The sequence below is a fragment of the Lepisma saccharinum genome, chromosome 5 (assembly GCF_977018435.1).
Source record: "Lepisma saccharinum chromosome 5, izLepSacc3.1, whole genome shotgun sequence".
Lineage (NCBI taxonomy): Eukaryota > Metazoa > Arthropoda > Insecta > Zygentoma > Lepismatidae > Lepisma > Lepisma saccharinum.
In genome coordinates, this window is record NC_139233.1 from 6,434,251 (window position 1) to 6,446,788 (window position 12,538).

The 12,538-nt window shown below is 35.9% G+C and overlaps 1 protein-coding gene across 23 annotated transcripts in view; it reads left to right on the plus strand.

The window, feature by feature from the left end:
- The window catches only part of sls (sallimus), an 854,140-nt gene that overhangs the window by 603,431 nt on the left and 238,171 nt on the right, over positions 1-12,538 (plus strand). For all 23 annotated transcript variants that reach the window (XM_083122061.1, XM_083122066.1, XM_083122070.1 and 20 more), the window contains 5 exons: positions 2,160-2,354; positions 5,526-5,706; positions 8,350-8,708; positions 9,945-10,151; positions 11,463-11,721. In XM_083122061.1, the coding sequence (XP_082978187.1) occupies positions 2,160-2,354; positions 5,526-5,706; positions 8,350-8,708; positions 9,945-10,151; positions 11,463-11,721 (1,201 nt within the window). The remainder of the gene's footprint in view (positions 1-2,159; positions 2,355-5,525; positions 5,707-8,349; positions 8,709-9,944; positions 10,152-11,462; positions 11,722-12,538) is intronic.

Genomic DNA, 12,538 nt, shown 5'->3' on the forward strand with positions numbered 1-12,538 from the left:
CTGCCAAGGCAAAGCAGGAAGTATTTTCAAGACTGGAAATGAAGTGAGGATATTCGGTGACGACACATCAAAGCTCTTTGAACCTCCGGAGGACAAAATGAGTCAAGAGGCGTTCGAAATAATCAAACGGGAAAGAGATGACTTGAAATTGACTGTAGGTGAACTCGATGATATAACCAGTCTGCATGTTTCAAGACACTCTTTGCATGACATGAGAAAGGAGTGTCAGATGGCAAATTCTCGACCAGAGACTGAAAGCACAAGGAACACAATTTGCGCTGCTTCAGCAGACAGCCAGAGGAAGGAATATGTTGAGAAAAAGAAGAACCTGTTGGCTGCTTGGGAAACTGACAGTGTCAAAGGAGTCGCGATGGAAAATTCCAAGCTAGGAAGCAACAATTGGATCTACAACCTGCACACTCCTCCTCAGTTTTTCCAGAACCAGGAACCAAAAATAACAGCTCCTTCTTCTTCCACTACACCAGAGGACCAGCTCTCTCCGGCAGGGGCACATGGATACGAAAATTATTGTTATCTAAGAGAATCCGATGAGAGAAATTTGCCTTACTGCTCAATCTATCAGTAACATTCTTTCTTTTCATCCACCAACACTATCATATATTTTTTCACTTCTCTGTACTCTTCTTTATTTTCTCACAAGGAACGTTATTTAGAAAAAAATTCCAAAGTATAATGGTGCAGTGTATTCACAGCTATAATAATTTGATGAATTCAAAATTCCAGAAATGGGAGGAAAGAAATGAACCAAAATTATGTATTTACTGGATCAGTTTGTTCGATAATGATTTGTTACTATTTTTCTAATAAATAACCATGGACTAACAAGTTTGTAATTTTATTCCACATCCTGATGGTCACAACCTAGTGTCAATAATATTTGAGGTAATTAAATACATGCTGTGATGTTTTCATTATGTTGAGGACACATGGCAAATTTATATTTATTTCTAATTCTTACTCATGTTTCAGATAATTTGTTCACCTCCCCCACCAGCAAACAATAAAGAACTTTTAACCCAAACACACATTTTAGGTGGTATTTAGGGGTATATGTGAGTGACACTCGGAAAATATTCTCTCCTCTCTGTTGCCACAGTGCTCTGTACCTGACAGTCACATGGGAGATTCCCAGGGTGGGTGATCCGAGGTCGCGACCTTGCCCTGCATAAAGCGGCTCTGTGGCTCACCAAGCCTCAAATCAATGAGTACCTGGGGGCAACCCTGTGGGGTAAAGACAGCTGGAGCATGGTGCTGATCACATCACCTCCCAAATGAACGAGATCGAGAATGTGGGAGGACTGACCCCCACATCCTCTAAATGTGCCTTCATGACATGGCCACTCTACATTTCTACACAGCCATGTGAGGTTGTGTTGTTGTATGTGTAGCTTGAAAATGTTCTGGGAAACCAGAAAGAAATGTCGCAAAGAAAATCAAATAAAAAACACTAAAAATTAGATTATTTTGCATGTACAGAAAGTGGTTATGCGAACCTTCATTGATTTACTTACATACATGCTAGCTTGTCCATGTGTATATGTATTCATAAGCACTTGCTCGCTCTCTGAGAACATGTATTTTTATTTATGTCAAGGCACATACTCACTACTAGACACTTCTGTCTGCTGGCTTTTTATTTCGGAAGGGGGTTCAATAATATATTTTGAAATTTTCATTTTATAAGTTGTTCAAAAGACAAAAAACAGTAATCAATGGTCATTTTTAGGAGAGATGCATTCACCACTTTGGTATTTCTCAGTTCTTTGCTGTTTGCACTCGAAAATTTTAATTTTCTCAATTTTTGGGATGGGCTGTAGCCCCATCAGCTCCCTATCCATACACCAGTGCCCCCAGCACAGGTACTCACTAAGCTATTGAACATATATTGCTGGAGAATGTAAAATATGGGAATGTACTTCTAAGAAGTAATGAATATGTTGACTTTCAATGGAATTGTTGCAACTGAGCAATGTCCATGACTACAGCTAAATGAAAAAGCAAACAAATATCCTCCTCATCCCCACCACAAAGAAAACCATCCCTACTATTGATTAAACATGTCCTCACATGTAGGTATGTTTTTAACATGAATACTGTATGGCGAAATAGAATTAAAATATATTTACTCTTAACCACAGGGTATGGAAGGTGGACTGGAGAAGATTCAAACACTGGAAGATTCCATGGTCAGAACCCGAGATGAGAGAACAACTGAAGAACGCAGGCAGGCTCCAGTGTTCACTGTTCCTCTGTCTAATATCGACAGCCTGCGGGAAGGTGAGAATGCTCACTTTGAAGCTAGACTCACACCCACAGATGATCCAAAACTTAAGGTCAGTCAGCATGCCAAAAACAATGAACATTTCCCTGTAACGTAATTTATACATATACTTTTTGTAATATTTGTTAATAAACTGGTATGGTCTGAAAAGTTTGTGTTACCAAATTCATTTGTTGAAAGAAACTTTTTTTTAACATTATATATGCTTCTTAATATTATACAGGGTGATTCAACATACATACATATATACATAGTAAACTCACTGTTCTTTTCTTTCATGTAAAGTGACACAATGACATTGACGAATGCTTAGTTTTAGGTAACTAATATTGACATGTGCATTCGCAACAACAGGGGTTTCATTGAACATGTTGTGTAAGCACAAAACTGCTTTGTACGTATGCTGTGTATGCTACGTATGGTGACTTCTGAATCACCCTGTATATTTTTTGCTGCTCTAATTATAGTAAATATTTGACTTTTTTTAAAATTTACTTTTATCTGCACGTTCTTTCTTTAACGTAGCTGACTTATTTAATGAATGCTTCTTCACAACTTATTTATAAATGCATGTTTATACTTGAAAAACATGACTGTCTTCAAATCTCTTGTTTGAAAGTGCATGATCTCTTTCAGAATGATTTTTCGAGTTACATCTTAAAAGAAAAAAAACTGTATTACAAATTATATATTAAATTGAAGTGTCTTCATGTGTGATAATTAGCTACAGTGAAATTTCTTAAGTAGCAAGGCTCAAAATTCTTGACCAGAAATGGTTAAAATTTGTGAGTACAAGGCCAAAAATCGTGAATACAATGCTAAAATGCTGTGCTAATTCATGAGTACTAGAAATAAAACAAAGTGTTGTTGTGTGTTAGATAGATATGAAAAATCTATTTGTATGAAAAACAGCAAAAACACAAAAATGAGAACTCTGATCTCACACCCTAATGTCACCTATTGACACCCCAAAGCATTTAAAGGTAAAACTACTCATGCCACTTCTTGATAATGAAGTGTAAAAATGCACTTTTGTGGTTGTACTTGTTTACTATTTATGTCAAAACCTCAAGCAACTAATAGTGCAACAAAAAAAAACTACATTTTACATTAGTGTTTAATGTAAAATTGCTGTGCTTCTGCAGAAAATCAGGAAAAACCTGACATTTCTTGAGAGGTTACAGTAGTGATACCTGACTGACAGATATATCTGTATCGACTTAGCCCTAAGACTTTCAAAATATTACTTTCATGATGTTCATTCTTTATATTTTCAACTGGAAGACTAGAAATTGAACAAGATTGTGTGGTGGCATACAGCTGATGACATTGTGTTGTACCATAATTATAACATTTTTAACCTTTATTTTATTTGACTTTTTCCATATTTCAGTTATTTCTCACTGTTATAAGGTTTTGCATGCAAAATTACAGAAATTGTTATAAGATGTTAAACAAGGTAAGCACAATATACATATTTATTCAATGTATTAACACCAGAAGTTTTCAGTCATTTGCCAAGTATGAAATTGCTTACTGCAGTTGCTTTGTGGATAAAATAATTTATGTAATCCATAAGTTGTTCTTAATAAAACAATGTTCTGTAGTTTTCCCCAATTGGGGATTCCAAAATTAATTCCAATACATAGATGTATTAATGTATTGAAAAGGAAATTATGAATGTGCCAAGTTGTAGTTTGTAGGCTCTTTTTTATAGTAGGGAGCTTCCAGACCAAAGTGACAAGTCACATGCGGTACTTGTCAATTAGAAACAAACTTTCAGTAGTGTATGCAATCTTTTGAACTGGAGTGTGGACTGTTTCCTCAATATAATGTGCATCGTGTCACCTTGATCTGTTGGTTGCACATGTGCAGTAAATGATTTGGCGACTTTGGTATGAAACCCTATGTTTCGGGTAACCAACTTTCAGCCATGAATTTAAGGGAGAATTCCAACATTCAGCATTGAGATTGTGGGGGATTTAGTCGCAACAAACTTTTGCACCTTTTTAGCAGCACTGCATCACTCCAGTAAATGTTTATGGAATAGATAATATTAATATATATATATATATATAATGGATAAAAGCAAGGAGGGCCAAAAGGGCTAAGTAAAAATCAAAGAAGGTAAAAGGAAACACTCACCAGACAGTAGAAAAATTCAAAATTTTCGCTAATTTCATAGCATCATCGGTGTGAGGAGAAATAGACGGAATTTTTCTACTGTCCGGTGAGTGTTTCCTTTTACCTTCTTTGATTTTTATATATATATATATATATATATATATATATATATATATATATATATATATACAGATCAAAATAGAGAATAAAAAATTATAAATTTGCATATTTGTTAGTCCTAGATGCATGTATTTGTCCACTGCTCGTGCAGAATGAAGCATCAATCAACCACTGCAAGATATGACATCATTTCCACCTGCCAGAGGCTAAATGTGCTAGATCTTGCAGTCGACTTGAAGTTTTGTATGGCTGGCCGAACTCGGAATGAGTTGAAATTTCGCAATCTTGGTTCTTATGAAAAATACAGGAGGAACAGAATATTAATACTGGGAGATCCTGGGAAATACAGGAGAGTTGGTCACCCTACCCATGTTGTATATCACTCGTCGCCTCTTGCTTGTCAATTGTAGCTTGTCTCTTTGGTCTGAAAGTTCCAGCAGATGTTCAATTTCTTTATGCAATCATTATTGTTACTTCATAGTAGGTTATAATAAAGCTAGTTACATTTGTAGTGTTACAATCTTCGAAAACAAGAAATTTTATTCTAAATAATAACTATATCATAATACTTACTGTGTCATGTGAAAAAAAAGAACTAGCATTTGCAGAAGGAAAGAACAAAATAATATCACAACTAATGTGTAACCAGCTTAACACTCGTAACCTTGTGATATCATGAAGACTGAAGCAGTCGAAATATTGTACAAAAACAACTACAGTAAAAATCTGATTTTACATTTTGAGATGGTACATCTTCCCATATGTATATTCAGTCTTCATTGTCTCAATAAACCAAATTATATTTTCTCACATTTAAGTTTTTCCGCTAAAACATTTTTTTTAGGTTCTACATCTATTATATGTCAAAACACCAATAAAACACAGCAAGTGTTATAATATATTAATTATTTAAGTCATGTTGGTACAAGGCATAAGTCATGCTTGAAAGAAATTCTATATAATTTTAATTTTCCATTAGGTTGAATGGTATTGGAACGGAAAGCCTCTGAAGGCAGGGTCTCGCTTCCGTACCTTCTGTGACTTTGGCTTTGTGGTCCTAGAGATTTCACCTGTATACCCAGAGGACTCTGGTGAATACTCCTGCAGAGCTTTTAACGATTATGGTGAAGCAGTGACAACAGCAACCATGAAAGTACAAGGTATGTTTGCACCAAGATTTTCACCTTGTCATTCCTGATTAAGTGAATGTATATGTGAACATTTTTCAATACAGCATTTAAAAATACATACAATTGGAACAGCAGTACACACAGTACACGTCATAAGAGAGAGTAGTAATAAGCAATCAAAAACAATGTTCTAATCCTGCTGCAAAAATTGCTTAGTAGACTCTCAGGCATACAACTTGCATCAGTGTACAGTCATAGACACTTCTTTGTTGTAAAATATCCATTGATTTACAATGGAATCATTACAATTCATAAGTGTCCATGACTGTACAGCTCACCGCTCAGGAGATGATCCCCAATGAAAGTGCAGTGACGTAGCGACAGGTGACTCAACTATTAGGGTTGGGGAGTGCACCCTGAGTGAAAAACATATGTGGGCTTGCTGTAACCGGTGCAGCGATACAAGTTGTTTAGGGTTACCAGACGTCCTGTTTTATCTGACTAATCCTCTTTTTCGGGTCCTAAAAATGGTCCAGGCAGATTTTTAGGAAAATTTGGAAATGTTCTCTTTTCTGGGATAAAGACAACTGCTTAACTTCAAGATTAGTAAAAAAATGTTATTTAATAATAATTGTTAATATTATTTCCATCTTCAATTTCAAAGTTAAGAAATATGACACACTCAGTTCAAACTGCAAAGCCAAGAAATTTTTCTTCCAACAAAGAATAATTGTTGGACTTTTGTGTCTCTTCTGTTGTTGCCGCTCGTCGTGTAAGATTTGACTTCAAAGCATTTGCAACGTCTACCGCGGCTCATGGTGATCAGCAAGTTTCTAACAATAGGTAAGACTATGCAATATGCCGTGGCTTTCTTTGATTTGAGTTTCACGACATCAGAGTTCAGAATAAACAATAGTTTTTAACTGCTGTACTCTTAGTTGTTACATGGCAGTGGAGAAGTGAAGTTCTGTGGACCAGCGATCTGAACCATGCCAAAACGCAAATGTGATTTTATTAACGACTTACCTTACGATTTCCTGACTTTAGGCATGGAAGAAACAACTCCAAGGCAGAATGTCAATTTGTTATTATTTTAAAGTAAGAGACAGAGTTTCACAACTGGAACCGTATAATATTACGGGCATATTGAATAAATATTAGAATATTCAGACATATACCTATAATGAGGCATATTATTAGTTATACGGAAGCAGTGTGAAATTGTTTTACAAGGGTGTGTGATCTATAAGCTCACCAAAGCACCAATAACAACAAAACGTGTGTTCGAAGTGCTGCATCTTCGTTGAAAGTTAATTTTTTGCAATCTAAAAAGCAGTCTTCCTTATAGTTTGTCAACTGGTACCTAAAGTCGTTGCCGTATATTCTTTTTAAAATTCTTTGAAATACAGTCTAAAGAATACACAGGATAAGCAATACAAAGTATTCTGGCCACTGAAGGAAAAGCAGCAAACTGTCTCCCCTCGTTTGGGGATCTTCTCGTGAGCTGTGAGCTGTACATGAGTGATAAGAGTGATTTTCTTTTTGGTGCAACTTATTATCATGATTTAGCTGCCATATGTGATAGAGTTGTTAGCATAGCTTGCTATGGCATCAGGGGTCCCAGGTTTAAATCCTAACCTGGCATGGGTGTTCTTTGCAAGTGTCCCTTCATGAATTTCATCATATCATCATTCACCCTTATTATGATTAGCCAAAAGTGGCAGACAAGCGACAGAAAGTAACCTAATTCAATAAATCATTGTAATGATTGAGCAAAGTATGCTGAATGATTTGTACACCAATTTGCATTTTCTGTGACCTCTTAAAGAAACAAATGAAGGTACTCATACACTAAGGCATAAGCTTCCTTGCTCTGTTATTACGTAATTCATTAATATGATAACTTTATAGTTGGAAGAAAACAGGTTCGAACCCAATAACTGATTATACTTACTGAGCTTGCAGAAAGAAAAAGCAACAAATTGTCATATTTTTAATACAGGCTTGTTTCATAAGAATCCCCGTGAGAACAAAATACAGAGTCAACAAACCATTCAAATTTCAAACTAATTTTTTAAATAATTCTAGCAACATAAATACAACCATTTAATGGTTAAGATCTGTCAAAAGTCACTCTGGTGGTCAGGCATGTTGAAGCTGCAACTAGTAAGTCAAAAGTTCAAGTGCTAGCATAGGCATGAGTATTCCTTCACCAATTTTACATCAATCCATTGTGAGTACTCCTTCATCATTTCATTGAATCTTCATTCATCCCCTGCCACCATAATTTGCAGGCCAAAAAGGTGTTGTAAGAAAGGAAAAGAAAATTGCATAAGATCTGCTAAACTAAAATAGTTTTCTCAATCTTGGCCATTTTGGAGGTGTGCTCTGGCCACCTTTACCCCCCCCCCCTCCCAGGGTTGATCCCAGGTACCCATTGATTTGAGGCTAGAGCTGCTTTATGCAGGGACATGGCTGGAAAAATTCCACCCCGTAAAACGAATCTGGGACTTTACAACTAAGTGCCTCAAAATATGGAGAAAATTAAGACACACCATACAGTTTTTAACATTATTAAAAAAAAAAATCCTAATTTTTTTTGCTGTTATTATAATGTATACATGAACATCGTAGCTAAAGGGTGTATTATTACATAATTGTAACACATTGCAGGCAAACGAAGCATCATCCTGGAGTCTCAGCTGCCAAAGGGCATGGAGGGAACCATCGAGAAGATTGCCGAACTGGAAGGTCTTGGCCACGGCCACGGACAGATCCCTATGGAAGAAGACCTTGGGAAGCCTCCGGAGTTCATCACGACACCTACAGATCTCACCCTCCAAGAGAACTCGCTCGCTCACTTTGAATGCAGGCTGACTCCCATCAACGACCCGAGCATGCGCGTAGAATGGTTCCACAACGGGAAGGCACTGTCAGCTGGGTCTCGCATCAAGACTATCAACGATTTCGGTTTTGTAATATTGGAAGTGGCTGGTGTTTATCAGAGAGATTCTGGCTTATACACTTGCAAGGTATACACAGTTGCTTTCTCTGAAATTAGGGATGGGATAGATTAATATTATCATAATACTCTATCATCAGTATTGGCTGATATACGCATATTGGTGTATTGGTAAAATTACCGATTATTTTATCGATCCAATATATATATTTCTGTAAATATATTAGGGATGGACTGATATGAAATTTTGGCCGATACCGATAAAGTACCAATATAAAATTTATCAATACCGATAACCGATATTCTACAGATCTGATATAAAATTAGAAATGCTCCATGAAGAACCTGAAAGGTTCATTGATCTCCTTAATAAATGTGTATTTCGAGGTGACTGCAGTGAAAGAGAAGTAGCATATTTAGACATTTACTTTTTTAGAAAGTAGGCCATGGAGATTATCCATAAAAATTATAACAAATTGGCAAAATTTTGCACTAAATTATCAGATATTTATCGATATATCGGATAGGTAAAATAATCTGTAATTTTATCGATAAACCGATACACCGATATGCCTATATCAGCCGATACCGATAGAGTACCGATTAATTGGTCCGATTCCTAAAATATATTATAATTTAGTGCAATATTCTATTATGTTGTTACATTTTGTGGTTCAAACATATCATCTCCATTCCTTAGTTTTTTAAAAGTAAATTTGTAAATATACATTCATCTGGTAACATACATTTGTCAAGGAGGTCAATGAACTATTCAAATTCTCAAGCACTATTTGAAATTTGATATTGGATCGGTAGAATATTGGTTATCAATTACCAGGTTCAAATCCCAGCCTGGGCATGGATGTTCTGTGCGAGTGCCCCTTCATCAATTTCATCATATCATCACTTATCCTCATGATCGCGATTAGCCAAAAGTGGCAGAAAATTGACAGAAAATAACAAAATCAATCAATAAAAAGTGGTAATAAAACTATTGGCAATTTTAATAATACATCAATATGCCTAAATTGACTGATTTATCTGTTTCAAGTACAGTATTTTATGTTAGGTTAATTTCCATCCGAAGAATATAAATTTTTGTAATTATTTCCTTTCGTTGCTTTTTTATTCTTTTCTTTCTTACTTTCTCCTTTTCTTTCTCTTATGTTTCTCCCCCTGTCTTTTCTCTCCCTCTTTTCATTTTATTGATTTCTTTTGTCTCTTATCTGGTCTCTCTTAATTCATTTGCAACACCATTGATGAATATTTGAAATACTATTTACTTTTCCACTTTTTCTTGCTACAGGCTACCAACAAGCATGGAGAAGCCACCGTGTCTTGCAAGCTCCAAGTGAAAGGAAGGCAAGGCATTGTTCTTGAGCCTCAACTGCCGCACAACTTCCGCACCGGAACAGAAAGCATCCAGAAACTGGAAGAAAATCTATGGAAGCGGGATGAAATTATGTCGGAAGAGGAGAAACCAAACCCACCAAGATTTGTTACGGAACTTAAGGTAGGCATTTCAAACTTGAACAAAATTAACTTAATACAGTGTGTTTAAGGAGCAAAGTGGTTTTAATCAGGGGCCAACTTATCTTTGTATCCTTAAGAATTTGAATTAAAGAGAAGAGTGTTGCAGCGTTGTGCTACATGTATGACCTTGAAGTTTATGTACAAACTTGACTGCACTCGTGTCTATGGAACATGTGAAGCAAAGTTGCACCTAGCGGTAGAGGAGGAGAGAAAGTGAGTGGATGGAGCAAAGCAGTACATGCTGCTGCAAACAGTTGGTTGCTGCAGCCATGTTTTCCACTCCATGCACTCCTTTCCCCTCTCATTTTCCCTCAAACCCTCTCGAGTCTTATTTGCGCAGAGGACTTGTTTTTATTCGCTTGCTCCAGAGACTCCCTGGACAGAGAGGAAGTAGAGAAAAAATTTTCTTCCTTCTCTCTAATTTTATTGTGATTTTGAATGTTTCAAATTGTTATGTAGAATGCTTTAGGTTTGAATCCTGGGTAATGAATGGACATTTTATTCAGTTTGATCCTTCATCATGCATCAATTCATAATTGTCTCATTGTTGAGAAAGGTAGATAAGCAACATAACATAATCAAACTACAAGTACACTTATTAATGACTCTTGCCATTGTTAAAATATTAAGGTTCGGCCAGACCAATGCCATAGAAGCAGTTTTCAAAATTTCCTCTCCTTTCAAAAAACTACTATGATATTCCAAATTCTAAAAAATTAAATCTGATTTAATTTCCTTCTAATTCATTTGCATGAGTGTTTGTGTGGTTTTCTGCCACTGTTGTCTAAAAATTAGCAATAGTTTAACAGGCTTACATAGTCAAGGAACTATTGCTGTGATGTTTTGATTATCATATGCAGTTTTACTATTTAGAAAAAAAATCCAATCAAGTCTTTCTCAAATAGGCCTTACGTTGAATGTTTTCTCAAAACTTGAATGATACCTAATTCTACAGTTTGTTAGAATAGTGATTGATTTAGTTTATTTTACTTCGCGTTTTGTGCCTCTTGGCTAATTTGCAAAGATGGGGATGAGTGATGAAATGATGAAATTGATGAATGGACATTCACAAACAACAAAGCCTGAGCGGGATTCGAACCCTCGATCCTTGGCATCGCAGCGCAATGTGCTAACCACTCGGCCACAGGGTAGTTTGTTAGAATAAATCTTAAGAATATTTTTATTCTTATGGCTTACTTACACAGAACACAAATAGTTAAAAAGCAATTATTCCCCCCTGAATCACATTCTCATGAACTCCTTAGGAACCTCATCTTGTTTCTTATTTCAGGACATTTTGGAATTGGCAGAAGGAGCTTCAGCGCATTTTGATTGCCGTGTCGAGCCCGTTGGGGACTCCACGATGCGCATAGATTGGTTTGTAAATGGTCGCCCTCTCGCCAGTGGATCACGTTTCCACACTATTGACGACTTTGGCTTTGTTGTGCTGGACTTGGACTGGACGTATGCAAGAGACTCGGGAGAGTACGTGTGCAGGGCAACCAACAAATGGGGTTCTGCAACCACCAAAGCCAAGTTGGTGTGCAAAGGTATGTCCTCCAGTCTTTGTATTCTCAAATGTAAGCTAATGCCACCTGGAGACAGGTAATTGAATCGCTGGAACATGAGCACACGTTTCTAGTTGATTCGATTATTTATTTGGATTTTGTTGTTCATTCTTATGAAGACTCAGCTCATGCTGCAGGTTACAAATGTAGCTTGGTTGAAGTACTGTGAAAACAAAAACAATAAAGCACTTTTTATAAGTGGTATATTTTTGTTAACACTGGTAGAAGTTAATAAAAATGAAAGAATGCCACTAAAACTTGGAAGTTTAAAATTTTATGTTTTAAATAGCTTTAGTAAAATTACTAGATACTGTAACAACATTATACATACAGTTGTAATATTTAGGTAAAAAAGACAACCTTGTACTTTTACAATCATGATAACTGTGTGGTTCTTGAATTAGAGAGAATATCAATACAGATACAGAGATTTCCTTTGGCAAATGACAAATTTACAAAGATTGGAACTAATTTTGTTACTTTTTTAAAATCTACTAATGTCTATTGACTAGTAAATCAACACTTATTTTTTCTTAGCATAATATATTAAGAATACATTTTATTATTTTGTAAGTTAATGCTATCGTACACAATGGTGACATTGTTACATTCAGATACAAAATATACAATTTTTCTCACAGATCAGTTCACAGAATATTTGGAAAAACATGGATTCACCACTCTTCTACAAATGGGAGAAGGTTTGAACTTATTTTCAGAATTTGTTGTTACAGGTGGTGGGTTATAACGCAATCAACATTTAACCATAGAAAAGTTGCACATTAACCAAACAAACATA